The sequence below is a fragment of the Falco peregrinus genome, chromosome 7, assembly GCF_023634155.1.
Source record: "Falco peregrinus isolate bFalPer1 chromosome 7, bFalPer1.pri, whole genome shotgun sequence".
Lineage (NCBI taxonomy): Eukaryota > Metazoa > Chordata > Aves > Falconiformes > Falconidae > Falco > Falco peregrinus.
In genome coordinates, this window is record NC_073727.1 from 5,145,480 (window position 1) to 5,160,302 (window position 14,823).

General features: G+C 46.4%; 1 protein-coding gene across 1 annotated transcript in view; it reads right to left on the reverse strand.

Annotated features, from left to right (window-relative positions):
* Positions 1–14,823, reverse strand: part of KIF26B (kinesin family member 26B) — a 66,416-nt gene that overhangs the window by 17,365 nt on the left and 34,228 nt on the right. The window contains 3 exon segments of the mRNA XM_027779854.2: positions 3,793–3,940; positions 3,942–7,232; positions 8,367–8,529. Coding sequence (XP_027635655.2) covers positions 3,793–3,940; positions 3,942–7,232; positions 8,367–8,529 — 3,602 coding nt within the window.

Sequence of the window (14,823 nt, forward strand, 5' to 3'; positions counted from 1 at the left end):
GTGATTTTTCAATAGGTACCAGAATGTAAGAGGGATTTTATTTTTTTTTTTTTAATTTTCTTTTAATTTTGGACACAGAATACTGGGATGTCTGTGAACTGTACAGGCACAGCCCCAAATTTAACCTAATGCTAACACCGAAGGATATGAACTAGCTTTATCTTTCACAAGCTGTCAGTGTAGGTCTGATGCTTCATGTATGACATCCAGGAAGCACCTACGCATACAAATAATGCACTTAAGAGCATTGAAAGGCAAGATCTTAATCTCAAAAAACAAAAATGATGGCTCTCCAATGTGTCAGAACTTCAGAAGTAATTGTGAGATCTGCTGGTGATTCTCTTAAAGACTCTTTATAGCTCCTCTTAGAGGGGCCTTGGGCTGATTCATGTTGATCGTGTCTGACAGCTAGCATTTCTGTTAATAATAATCATAAATAAAGTGGACAAGGTTGCCTGACCTGAAATGAGCATATCTATAGTGCCATATCCATTACAGCACAGTGGATCTGTGACCGCAAATCAGGAAAGGTCCAATGCTCTTGACACTATGTATTAAAATAATGTCTGTCTTTTAAGAGCTCAGAACCTTTGTCTGCTATCTTTTCCATTAAAAAGTGTTCCTTAAGAGAGAACGTTCACACTAGAACAGACCTATAGAAAGGGGATATTACAGAAGATGAAAGATTGCAAACCTTTGCTTGCTTTTTTTTTTTTGTTTATTATGCAATAAAAATATATTTGTGAACAGCTCTATTCTCCTGCATATCTCAGCTCCTCCTTCATGTTCTCCAGCATTGAAGTCATAATCCTGGTTTTATGTCATCATAAATCTGCTGACATGTGAAAAATTATACTATTATCAAACACATCAAAACAGAATTATGATTTCACCACTGCAGGATCAAATGCAAACAGGAGCTGGGTTATAAGAAAGTGAGGCCTTATTAATTTCTAGGCAGCGGTTTGCTGCTGGAGATATGGAAGGGGGTAAAGATATTTTTTTTTATTATTATTTGCATAAACCCCTTGATTGTACTTATAAACAAACACAAGCCATTCAGAACAGTACAGGAATTCCTTGCTGGCACAGGGAATCACTCTCAAAAGTAAAGTATCAGTGATGATACACTCAGAATCTCTCCACATCGGGTGATGGGTTGAATTAAGAGAGAAGCTTTGGAAATCACTCCGAGGGAGGGCAACCTGACAGACTATCCTGAGCCCACTGGGGCACGCAAATGCCACGGACACAGTTCAGATCCAGCAACCGGGAGAGATCTGCAACACCGCTGACCAAGGAGAGAGGAACTAACCCACACCAGAAATTAGAATAAAAAGATTAATCTGTTGGCTGGCCAAACAAAAGCTGTTTGTGGTGAAAAAGAGAGGCCAGATGTTACACAGCAGTAAAAAAGTAGCACAGCTGAGACTCCCCGTGTTCCCCACCAAGGGAAGAGTCCTGCTCGCCTTTGCCTACCTGCACAGCACGACAAACCAGCGTCACTGCCCTGCCAGGTAGGCTCAAGGCTGGATAGACCATGGAAAAGCCTCTTCTCTCCCAGTGTGCCTTCCAGACTGCTACAGGAGCAACTTGAGCCCCCAGCCTCACACAGCCCTCTCCTCATAACCCTTCCCGTGGCCACTGACACCGTGTTCAGTCCTGGGCAGGAGTTACTGAAAGCCAGAGCTGTCAGCCAGAATAGAATCCTGGTATAAAGTACAACAAAAAGATCTGAAGCTCTTCTGTAATTACAACACAAAGAGGATGTTTTTCTCACTCAGGTCTCCAGCCTCGTCCAGCTTCCAATGTGCTATCAAAGCAGAGAGAAGGGAAACAGAACAACTTGTTTTATGAGCGTCATGGTAAACAAATCCTGGTCTCCTACTGATTTAGGTTTAGGATGAACTGTGGGGTGTAAAGAACCTGCAGGCTCTGCCTGAAGGTTTTCTCAGAGTATTTTTTAAAAGGTCTCTCCTAGGGAAGGAGTGATGGTCTTTATGGTCTAATCAGATTAAATCTACATTGCCACTTTCTCTCTGTTCCCCCATCTGCACAGATGCCTGTTTCCACAGAACTTGATAGATTTTTGCATCTAAACGTTCTGTGGAAAAAGTCCGTATTATGTGGACAGCTTCTCCACAAGACCCAATCCAGTTTTCAGTGTAAACCCACAAATGCCACCTCTGTGGGCAGCTTTGCTTTCCTTTCCCACAACACACAAATCATCCTTCTTTTTCTTGGAAGTTGCTATTAAAATGTTAATATTTGAAAGGAGCTATCACAGGAACACCTCAGAAAGAGGAAAACGAAGTTACTGCCACGTAACCTGAAGGGATAGGAAAGAGGTTTTCTCATAGGATGCAAAGTTAACTTCAGAAAGATTATTTCATCACTTGGTCTGTTTGCTCCATGTGGAGTGATCACTTTCAGGTGCATCCCCTGAGCAGGTACCACCAGCCATGCACTTATGGGTAAAACCATAATATAATAAAACATATTATGGTTTTAATAGCGCTATCTGTTGTATTCACATCTGTGCTGCACATGTTCTTCCTGCCACCACAGTTGGGAGCGGAAAGAAAGGGCGAGTTTTGCATTACTCAGTCCGTTCACTGCAAGTGAATCCCAGAGGTGAGTATCTCACCAAGTGGAACAGCTGCTTAATTAGCAACTCTAGGAGAGTAACACGGCTCGGACAGCCAGTGCTGCTGTAGGATAAGTAGCCACTGATTTCACATACCTGTGAGCACCAGTTCCAATGCCAAGGTGCACTTTTTTCAAAAGTAGGTTAGGCAGGACTTGTGCTTCAGGTTGGGAGAACAGCACCCAGGGAAAAGGTGAGGTGATCAGGTGCTCCTCATCTCTGTCCTGCAGTTTTCTGAAACCCATTCCAGTGGGAAGATGGATCAGTTGCAACTGCACAGACTCTTGGTATGACCCCGGAGGCTCTTGCCATTTAATTAAAAAGTCTTGATGTGGTTTGAAAGCTACTGGGCATAATATCTGAACAGAGATCAAGTCTTTCTGATCCTTTCTCTGATCACTAAAAAGGTTTTGGATTTACAAGTGCTTTGATGCAGCAGTTCCCATTTATTAATATGATTTATTATTTTTATATATAAAATACTGGGAAAAGAAGGGCTCTGAACTCAAAACTTAAAACCCAAGAGTCTCAGAGGCAGGATAACATCTTTCCAGGGGCATGGGCACAACTTTGTTCACTCTTCTAGGTGGGAGAAAGGAACTCAGCGGTGGTTTCAGCTGCCCAGCATCTGGCTGCTTCAGGCATCCAGAGCACAGAAGGAGTGAAGGGGGGCTCACAACAGGTACTGCTATTCAGCAAGACTCTGACCTTGTGCTGGTGAAACACATGCATGCAAGGAGGGGAGTCTGCCCAAGTGCTTAAGAATAACAGTTTCATTTCGCTGCCTCACAAAGGCATCCTTCTGGAATCAAATCAGAAGAATATTTGTACAAATAAATACTGGAATGTGGCTGCCATTGGCAATAGTAACCAGTTTTAGGGATAAATGTTCTTCTGTTCATGTGAAGTAAAGCGAAGTGAAATGGGCGAGAGGGAGTCCCCACTGCAAAGGCAGTGCAACCACGTGGGATTTGTGCCTGCTGCAAAGTGAAGAACCTGGGAGCCTAGGATGCTTTCCCTGCCCTCACCTCTCTGCTAAAAGATATAGCTGGTATGAGCAAGCTCACCTTTAGAGCAAGCCTCCCCACCATGTACGAGGCACCTGCTTCAGTCTGCACCCCTCTTTCGTGCCACCGCAAGCTTACCTGTGTTGGATCTTTTCTTTGGATTTTTGAGACTTCGGCACCGGCCGCTGGCGGAGCTGCTGTTCTCGCTCATGGAGTCTTGTGCTGAAGAGGCGCTCCCTGTCGCCTCACTGTCCCGCATCATGCTCTCGTAGCCGCTGCTCCCCCCCGCTGTGGTAGAAGAGGGCTGTTTTCCCCATGGCAGGGGGCAGCTCCCCGCTCAGGACACTGCTGTTGTCGCTCCCATGGCCGCTGCTGCAGCGGTGAGGTTTCCGAGGAGGGGTGATCTTGCTGTAAGGTGAAGGCAGCATGTGAACAGTTGGCTTTTCATCTCCAGGAGGACCCCCACGCTCGTCTGCCTCCGAGCTTCCCCGCAGCTGTAAGCCTCTGGCACTGGTGCTCCCTTGGAGCAGCTCCGAAATCCGCCCATTGACAGCCCGAAGGGGCAATTTGGAAGCAAGGCTGGAGCCCCGGTTTCTGCTGAGGGACTGCATCGACCAGGACATGTTCTTCCCACTTGGAGGCAAACTGGAGCTCTGCCCTACGGACTGAGGCAGAGACTTGGTGGAGAAGCTGAGCGTTTTGGTGGCAGAGGCAGATAGGCTGCGGGCTTTGGGGCTCGCCAGCAGGAGCTTGCTGACTGCAGAGATCTTTGACTGGCTGGCTTTTGGGGAGGCCCCCGCTGACTGGGAGAGCCCCGAGTTGGTGGGTGAGGACATGACACTGCGGCTGAGGCTCCGTCCAGCCCTAGGCATGGTGGTGTCTTTGCCAGGGCTCATTTTGGAGCTCACTGAGGACAGGCTTTCCGCTCTTTCCAGCGACAAACACTCATAGTGGCTTCCTGTGGACCTCCCAAGGGAGTTGGTCCTGCTGGCGAGCTGCTCCAGTTTGGCACTGAAGAGCTTGCTGCTGCTGTTGTTGCCGCTGCTGTCAATGCCAGGGCCCTTCTGTTTGGCATTCAGCTCCTCCGGGAAGCTGGCCAGGAAGGACCCCGGCTGGCTGGAGGGACTGCTGGTGGTGCTGCTGGCTGCACTGTGCTGGGGGCTGGCTCTGTTCTTCTGATCCAAGCTTGACTTTCTCACCGGTGGCAGAGGAGGAGTCCCTTTGGGACGAGTGAGGACACAGTGTTTGGGAGATGCCATCTTCTTATCCAGACTGGCCTTAGAAAACTGCGGGAGGGCAGGAGAGCCAGCTCCGCTGCTGTCAGTGGCAGTAGGATGGAGGTGACTGTCGGGCTCCTCCGCCTTGCTTGCCTTTGGGAACCCTCGAGGGAGGCTACCGTTCTTCAAGCCATCACTGGAGTGAACAGGGCTTTGGGTTGCAGAGCCGGATGCTGCCACCTCACACCCATCCACAATCCTCTTTAAACTGTCAGATCCTGGGGAGATAGAGGCATCCCCGCTGCTGCTGCTGCTGCTGCACCTGTCTGCTGAGGACTGCTTGGTGTTGTGCTCAGCCTTGGCTGAAACGGCGGCAGTGTTATCTCTTTGCCCATCACTGCCCCCAGAGCTGTCCTTTTTCATATCTTCTTCTCTCTTCAGCCAAGGGTCTTCAAATTTTATATCCTTCTTAGCACTGGACTCTTTCCCATCATGGGGATGAGCAACCTTTGGGTCTGCAGTTACTGCCGGTACAGCATCATCAGTGTCTTGGGCTTTGAAGGGATTAACGGCGATACATGGATACACGGTAATGTTTGTCTTCATTGGGATGTAACCTTCACAGCTGCTGAGGCTTGCGGTGTTTTTGATCGTGACAGTAGTTTTCCCGAGAGCTGATATTTTACAGCCTTTGAGGGGTGGCACTTTGCCGAAAGCTTCCTCCCCCATTTCCGACAGTATAAGCATGTTGTCAGCCACTGGCTTCTGTTTGTCACTTACACAAATCATGCTGGCGCTTTGTATGGTGCTTGCAAACTCGGAGACAGGGGGATCTGCCATTGCTTCCCCATGCCCGTAGCATGCCTGGGCTATGAAGCTGTGGCATGACTGCTCGCCATCGCTCCCTGTGCTCATTTCACTCAACCATGAGCTGATGGATGAGCGCCTGCTGCCATCGTCCTGGGATTTGTCATCCAGGCCCAGCTTTGGAAGTGGAAGGAACTGCGTGATGCTGACTTCAGACACAGGAGCTGCACTGGAGTAACATTCCAGATCTTCAGATATGCTGCTGATAATACTGACTGGCCGAGAGCCAGAGGCCAAAGCCTGCACGGAGCAGTCACTGTTAAAACTGATGATGCTGGTTGGGCGCCCATTGTCAAGGACCCCACTAATGGTTAGTTCCTCTACAAGGGTGAACACCAGCTCGTCCTCTCCATTCAGCTCTAAGGGCTGCTGCACAGTCACCATGGTGGTGCTCAGAATCTCCTTCTTGGATTCTGGAGAAAGGCTTTGTTGTCGATCTTTGTTGAGAATGGTCTCCTCAAAATCCCCATTGCTGGAGGACACAGACTTCTTCATGATCTGAGGGCTCATGCCGACAGGTGGGGTCCGGATTTCTGGCTGCAATAAAGATTCACTAGATGTCATCCCAGTATCCTTACTCAGGGGAGCTGGTGGGGGACTGGAGCTGGGCAGGACTCCTTTCTGTGTATAGACCTTGCACCTCTGGGAAGGGGAAGTTGGGGGCTTGTACTCGGATGTCTTTGAGAGGCTTGCAATGCCCAGCCGGGGAGAGCCCATCGGCCGAGGTTTGCCTTCCACAAATCCACAGGTGTTGAGACCTTCCCTGCTGCTCTGCAGGCTGGTGCTGTGTGCTAACTGACCAGAGCTAAGCTCTTTGCCAGAGCTGCCTGTTACACTCCTGGGAGAAGGAGGAGTTGAAACATTAGTAAGGGCTCCAGAAGGAACAGGGGAGTGATTTCTCTTAGTTTTGCTGGGTGTTGCATTTATATTTTCCTTGGCTTTTCTATCAGGATGCTGACATTCTGGCATCGTATCTTCCTTATCTGACTCTGGTAAGTGGCTGAGCTCTGCCAGCTGGCTGGAGACAGAGCACTTCGACATCTGGTCTGAGCTAAATTGAGCAGGCATCTCTTCAAAGGGAAACTTGTCGGTCTCTTCACTGCCATCTATGCAATCCAGCCTCTCTTGGAGCTCTGCAAAGGTGTTGCACTTCAGGCAGTCTCTTTCAGATGTGCTGGGTCCCGATTCATTCACTTCCTCCAGCCTGCCCTCGTTTTTGGTCTTTTGCAGAGCAGGAACTATGGGAACAAAGTCAGGGGGACCCTCATTATCTGTCAGCTCCTTATCAGAAAGGGCAGTGCCATTGGGGCCAACATAAATCACCGTGTCGCATGACTGCTCACTGCTGGATGAATAATCAGGATCGCTGGATAAATGCAAAATAGGGAAGTCTGGGTCCACAGCATTTCTGGAATGGAAAGGCCTCAGCTGGGTTGGCCTCCTCATCCTGCCCTCCTCACAAGAGCTCTCTCCTCCAGAAGAACTCGATGTGTACTGCAGGAGGAGAGAGAGAGAGACCAGGAAATTTCAGCATTGCAAGCGTCTACCTGCGCGCACACAAGAAGGTCACGGTCACATCTACGTGGGGGAATCTTTGAACTAAAGCACAGAGCTCTGAAGCTTCTTATGCACGGTCCTACAGCAAACACACAACCATCTACAACGAACCCAGTGCCCCAACTCTGTGTCCCACTCAACATGATGACACTTCCATAACATAGTACTAAACAAACAGATTTGGATCCTTCCCTTAATCAAGCCTGGCCAAACAAATCAGAGATTTGGTAAAGGCTTTGCTATTTTGTGTGTGTGTATGTACGTGAAGAGGAACAAGAAGACTTACTACACAAATAAGGCACAGAAAATAAAGGCAATCCCTGTCTGGTCATACTACCAGTGTGTGGAATTGTACAACATGCACTCAGAGGTCTCTGGAGACACGCTGCTGTGATGGCGTGTGGACCGAATCCCTTCACTTGTCTCTCTTCAATCCATTGACAAAAAAAGGTTTTGTCAATCCATAGGCTGTCAGTTTAAATGAAAGGCTTGAAATTCACTTGTTGTGCCCAGTTCACACTGTAAGTTGTAAGACTCTAAAACATGAAAGTCGTAAAACTCTAAAACATGAAAGTGGCTACAGCTCACCCTCACTCTACCTGGAAAATCTATCACCTGTATTTGGTGCAAGTGGGAATAAAAGGGGCATCAGTGCTGGCAATGGCCACGCTGCTTTGCATTTATTTTGCTCCTGCTCTCTCTGAGAAGCATAGACAATCTAATTCCTCACTTAGCCCAATTTCCTTTAACTCTACAGCAGTTTCATTCCTCTATATTTCATTAGCACTAAGAGCATAACTGAAAATAGATGCTGGCAGCTGCATCATTAAACGAGGCCAGCTTACAAGCTGGCTACAGCAGATAGGTCTGAACTCACTGCTCTGTACCTGGGGCTGAAGCTGGTCCATGCTCTGCTCTGAGCCACTTGCCTAGGACAGGGCACACACAACACATGCTCTTTGGAACTGGTTACTGATGTGGTTACATGCTGCTCTGCCCTATTAAGGACCCTCCAAGGTCTTCCTTCCTCCCTCCTCCGTCATTACAAGAAGGAGTTATACGTTGTCTTACCTTAGTTTTCTTTTTCTTCATCCTGAGGACCCTGGATGCAATCTGGATGGTGGACAGCGTCTCAGCGTAGTTCCCCGCAGTGGCTGAAATGTGAGCTATCATCGTGGTGCGGCAGTTCATGTTCCCCAGGGACTCCCGAAGCAACATGGTGAGCTTGCTGTCTCTGCAAAACAAAGTGAATTAAGGCTGCATTAGCGAGCAAGGTTTCACTTTGACCGTCATGATGTGACTTGGGCCTCAGCAAGATTTTTTTTCTTCTCTTTTTAATGGAATCCTAATTAGTTTCCTTCCTCAGGTTTGCACAGTACCATGACTGCAGCTGAGCATGCTGAAAGACCCTGAGCTACAATTTAAACTTCTTTCCTTTTCCCAGTTCCACCTTTCTGTCCTCAGCCCTTCTGTGCTGTTGCCGCTGCCAGTACAGAGCTGCAGACCAGAGCTCAGGACTGACGTTAAGGAGCCGCTGCAGCAAACACCAAACTGCTGCCCTTTCCCCGTGCTCAGTGTGCAAGCAAACTCTGGCCCAGCTCTGGAGGACAAGAGGATAGTGGATTAGATTAAAGGACCAAATTTTTTTTTCTTGCCTTCTAGGGCACTTTGCTAACTCACTAACAATAATAGTTAAATCACTGCAATTATTTTTGGATGATGCTGGCGACATGCAAAATAATCAAGCCTTAAGACTACACAATTGTTCTTTCCAATTAGATCTTTTCTTCCACTGAGGTGGAAATCAAATTTTCTGTTCTTGCCATTTACATTACATTGTTCGGCACAGGATAGCTGTTGAAATGCTGATGCCTTGCTGTGGAGCTGTCTGCGACTGGACTAAGAATATGAATTTTAACAGCATAATGCTGCACATATAATGCCTCTGTCGTGGTCAACTAATCCTATAGTCAGAAATGCATGCCATAAGCTTTAAAAAGAGCTTTAGCTACAAGGTGTACAGGTCAATGGCGAGTTGAGAAATGGCATCCTCTTGAAGAGAGCCTTTCCTACGCTGTAGGTTGTTCATGATAGTTACATATGGCTGAAAGCAAAGGCAGCCACAGCCTGATATTTACTTATTGCTAAAGGAATTGCTTTCACTTTTTACAACATTTGTCACGTTGTAGTGATAGCGATACCTTCAGATGCTGGGGATCAGATATTTGGGGCTCACTGTTCCATATCTGCTAATGACCCACACTGCACAAGGGCTCTTGGTCGTCCACTTAACATTTCCAGCTCATGGGAATGCTGCATAAAGCTGCAACTGCTGGGAACTGAAGCAATGCCTACTGGATGGGGCTGAGACAAACACCAACATTCTTGAACTTCTCTTTTTGACTGAGTAAACAGCAGCATTCGGGATGCATATTTTGATGCATCCAGCAGTAAGTCTGGGGAGCTCATAAGCTGCTTCTCCTGAGATTTCCAGTCCTTGTGATTTCAGCTAGGCTAGCAGAACTGGAAGTAAAACATTTTTTGTTTCAGGATTTCTGCCTCCACCTGCTCCAGACACATTGAAGACAGCCTCGTGTCTTTGGGAAGCAAATAAACATCTATAAAGACTATACTGAGACAGCCTCACTCCTTTCGCTTGTGACCTAAGGCTGCTTTGAATCCACAGATCCAGAGTTAATAGGCTGCTGTATCTCAGGTTAGTGGCCCTCCTTTCCATCAAGGAATAATTACGATGTCAAATTTTGTACATCAGTTACTGCCACTCCAATGCAGAGTTACATGGAAATTATTAACATCTGCACAGGAATCAATAACATGCCTTTCATTTGCTAGTGCTTCTATCATAGCAAAACATGAGACAACAGGGGAAAGGGCAAAAGAATACATTCTGAACATGTCAGTCTCCTGAGAATACATAACCCATGCAGCCAGCATCAGCACACTGCGGCGTGGCTCTCCTAGAGGTATATGCATTATGAATATAAAATAATCCATGCCATCTGCCTTGTACTGAAACACATGCTTGCAAGAAGAATGACACAGAGGAAATACCTATTCTATAACTTAAATGATCCTCTGACATATATCAGATAGGAACTAAAGGGCAGGCTTGTTTAGGATTAAAGCCTGAAACCAGCAGCAAAAGGGCCAGCCAACACCCAAATCTGATTTTGGAGTTTATTCATTCAGTACTGTCTGCATCTTGACTATCAACTTTGCACCCAGACAAAATAACCAGCCTCATGTCACTATTGCACACTGAAAAATAAAATGAAGAGAAAGAAATATGCTAAACAGATTTTTGTCAACTCTGGACATTGTCATAAGACAAGTTCACCTGTTCAGGGTTCACTGATCCCTCACAATAGCACCTACTAACTTCTAAAGGAAAGCAAGCAAGCCAAAGAGACCATAATAACACAAAAACGCGTGGCTTAATTTTTAACTCAACCTATCCTCATCAAGTAAAATATCGGTAAAATATTCTGGATGTCTCACTGAATTTGCTTGACAGGCAGCACGAGACACAAAGTAGATGCTTTGTTCTTCTGAATGCTGACATGGCATTTCTGCCTGAAGAAAAAAAAATTAAAAAGAAAGGCTCTGAACTGTTTCATTAGGTGATTCATGAGCTGGTATTTGCAAAAGCAAAGTTTCTTGTGAAAGCAGAAGTTTCACAAAGGGAAAGCCTGCAGTTCTGCACTGGAAGAGCTTTGAGAAGGAAGCCCGTTGTTGATCTTCTGGCTGGGCAAACTAAACAAAGACACAGGGAAAAAGGAGCTCCCGGCCGGGCGGCTGCTGCGGGGTCCGTGCTGCTCGCTGCATGCAGCAGAGCCTGGCTTGCAGAAGGTCTCGGGCTCCTCATAGCAGCATGGTGACATGCACCAGTGTCTCCACAGCAAATGAGAGGTCTTCAGGAATGCTAACAGTCCATTTCCATTCTGCTCCAAGAGCACTAAAATTAAATGCCAGAGCAGCATGATGGCTCTGTTTTATATACCTATCTTCATTTTAAGTGTATTTCTATCCCATCCACTTGTGTTTTTATAGTTTAGGAAATTTACCATAACCCATCATGAATACTGGGATATAATATAGGGACCAACGAAGGAGGGGTCAGGATACCACACTTCAGACTCCAGAGCCTGTATATCAATAAGTCAGTTCTGCAGCCTTTTCAGTACTTAAAAGTTACCTCATTTTTCTAACTGCATCACTTAGGCTAATAAAATACATTACCCTTACTTGTACACCTTTTCTTCCCTGACTTCTTAGATCATCATGGCTACAGCAAGATAGTACTAAATACTATTCGTATATCCCACACAGGGAAAAACCCGAAATAAAGTATACGAAGCTGTGTCTCTGGAAAAGTCCAGAGGCAGGAGCCCTGGGAGCAGGAAACCAAACTCAGACGTCTTGGAAGTATGTGAGGAGGTACGGCACGGTGGATCCCGAAGGGAGGAGCTCTGCAGAGTGCCAGGTGGAAAGCTCTGGTCCATTCCATGGAGTAGCAGCCCTCCACACGGAAAGGAGCGCTCTCTTCTCCACGCTGCTCCCTTACCTCTCCCGTATTCCACCCTCTACCATTAAAGCAGCTACTGAAGGACTTAGAGCGCTGTTTTCTGCACCTCTCAACAGCTACCACAAGGAGCCCCAGCAGGTATTAAACCTCCCCGAAAGAGAGATGTGGTAGTGCTGCAGTGAGCACAGTGTCCTCCATTTCTTCTCTTCTGAGACTTCACCATGCAAAATGGGATCAGTGTAAATTAGTCCTTTCACTTGCTCAGTAAGAAGGAAAACTGTATGTCTTCATGTGCCTCATACACGTTTGTGTTATCCTTCCTCATGAATGATTAATTGTACTCAGATTCAAACAATACAGAACCTTACATTGAAGAATGGAGCACTCCATGATATGTTTCCTTGGACATCGCATAGATCCCACTTGCCTATGTGCATTAAGTCAAAGTCTTTAATTTCGTGACTGGATACTATTTTTCCACTAGACCCCTGCCTCAATCACTGCGCAGGATAAACAGTGCTCACTGAACAAGAAGTTATTCAGTTTTCCACTTAATCCTTGCCTTTTAATGTGTGGACTTGTGCCTTACCTACCATTAGGACTATGCAAACGCAGCTCTGAAGCCAAAATGAATGATTGCTTCAAAGGTTCTTTTTCTTTTTTTGTCCCCTGTGGAGCTCATCAATGCAGTATCTAATACTGGAATGCCTCTGAGGTGTCGTATATAATCCTCTGGTAATACCTGCAGCATCAAAGGCTTCACTAAGTATAGGTGTTTGGTGTGAAGCACTGATCTTTCAGAGTACTGAGCATTATATAGTCTTCTACATTCAAAGTACAGCTGACTTTGACTTGTCTCGCAGAGAAAATGGGGTAGCTGGTGTTCAGCCTGGGTACCCAGAAAACCAGGAACATACAATTATAACTCATCTAAAATGCTGAGGAATGCATTGGCAGAGCCAGTTCTGAAGATGGTACCAGCTCCCTTCAGGACACCTCCCTTCTCTTCCACACGCCTTCCAACTTCTGCTACAAATTAGGGAAGGAATTTGTTGGCAATGACCACATTGCTGTACAACACTGATGCATCTCTAAAGCAGGTCCTTCACCTGCCTTGAAAAAGATGATAATTGGGGTGGGGGGGTAGCTATCCTGCAAAGGCAACGCAATATGTAGCCCATATAAAGCGAGTTTGTCAGGAAAAACTTAACGTTGACATTTCCTGCCCATGCGGTGATTGATTTCACACTCTGAATGCTCTTATGCACTGTCATGTGGATTTGTGCTTATATTTTAATGAGACATCAGCAAGCCTGGAACCTTCCTATGTATTACAAAGCCTCAGTTGCTGAACTGGCCGAGTAGCTGGGAGCAGCAGCCGGCTTCCACCTTTTGTATGGACAAGCAGTAGGTGGAGGAGGACATGGAATAATTTACCATGAGGTTTTGCAAGTATTTGCTGCCTGTAGAGAAAGAGTAAGGCTCAGGAGCGTCACAATCCTTTCCTATGCTGTCGGAGAGCTGTGCTCTTATGTGCTCACAACCTTTTTGCCATGCTCTTCTCTCATCAGACAATCCCGTTCTCACAGTGTCTGTCCTGGGCTTTCCTTGTCCAACCTTCTCCTCATTCCCACAGTGTGACCCTCACCCCCAGGTCCCCGCCTAAAGAGCCCAGCAGAGCTCCATTTCATCCTGCTGTGGTCTGACCAGCCACACCAGGCTTTGCCAGTCTCCAGCATCACTGCTAGACACTCTCCCAGTACTAAGTCCCTCTTTCCTCACCTCTTCTCCCACTAATGTCCTCCACTGTCACTGCCTGATCTCCAAGGCCCCTCTCCTCACTTGAGTCCCCCCAGCTGCTCCCAGATACCCGGCAGAGGAGCTCCATAACCCCACCACAATTTGGCATGGCTGACTGCATCATGCTGCCCAGGAGAGGGGGTAGAGCATGGGCAGTGCCCTCCTGGGTCTTCCTCGGTCAGGTCCTTCAGCTTCATGAGAATCCCTGCAAGCAACGTGTTTGAAGTGAGCTACACAGAAAAGCAGCAAATGGTAATTGCTTTTGTTTAGGGCTGTGAAATAGAATTCATGAATAGAAAATGAAGCAATAAGAAAAAAATATTACGCTCAGGAAATTTGCAGGAGTTTTTGTCGCCCAGCATCTCATTATCTGTATGGAAGAGGCAAACTCAGGAACGTTCCACAAAAGGAGGGAATACTGGTGATGAAGAACCAACTAAAGTCTTGGAACAATGACTTTTCTGTGGAATTACTTAACCAATTCTGTTGTATGATTTATTTGGGTTCCCACACACACACCTTAATAACAAATATTTTCTTTGTCTTCTGTTTCCTCTCACCCCACTGCTAGGAGGATTTTGGCTATTCAGTGACAACAGCAGCACCATCAGGAATAGAAATAACATTTCACAAGGGATACAATACAATATTATAACCAAGCTTTAGGATGTGCAAGGGTGTGTGTTTGTGCTCTCTATTAATCACGTACCTTAATGTCTTCCTAGGCACTTGGCCAAAAGGAGAAAGTTGTCAACTCCCTCAAGGTATTATTGTTACAGGATCAGATGATGTACGCCCTCAGGTGTCTTGTAATCTAATTATTTATAGAGGTGTGTCAAAGGAAAAATCTCAGCAACTACGGCAGTTATTTTTGATCATGAAATCTTAACTCTGCTCTCTTGTGCTGATGCACTGCTTTATTCATAGTAATAAATGCTTGCATAACAAGGGAACCGCATAAATACTCCATTTGGCTTTGGCTCTTGTTGCATGGAAATAATCTTTACAGAGGACAGTTTATAGCTGAAAAGGCACAAACCCAATAGCGGATGTTACAGGTGTGTAACAGCTGAGTTCATGATGAACCTGTACGGTTTGCTTAGCTACGTCTTTCATTTCTGTTAATAATTTTGAGAGAGAGGGAGGAAATGGGAGCAATGTGTGTAGGCACAGGCAAAATGG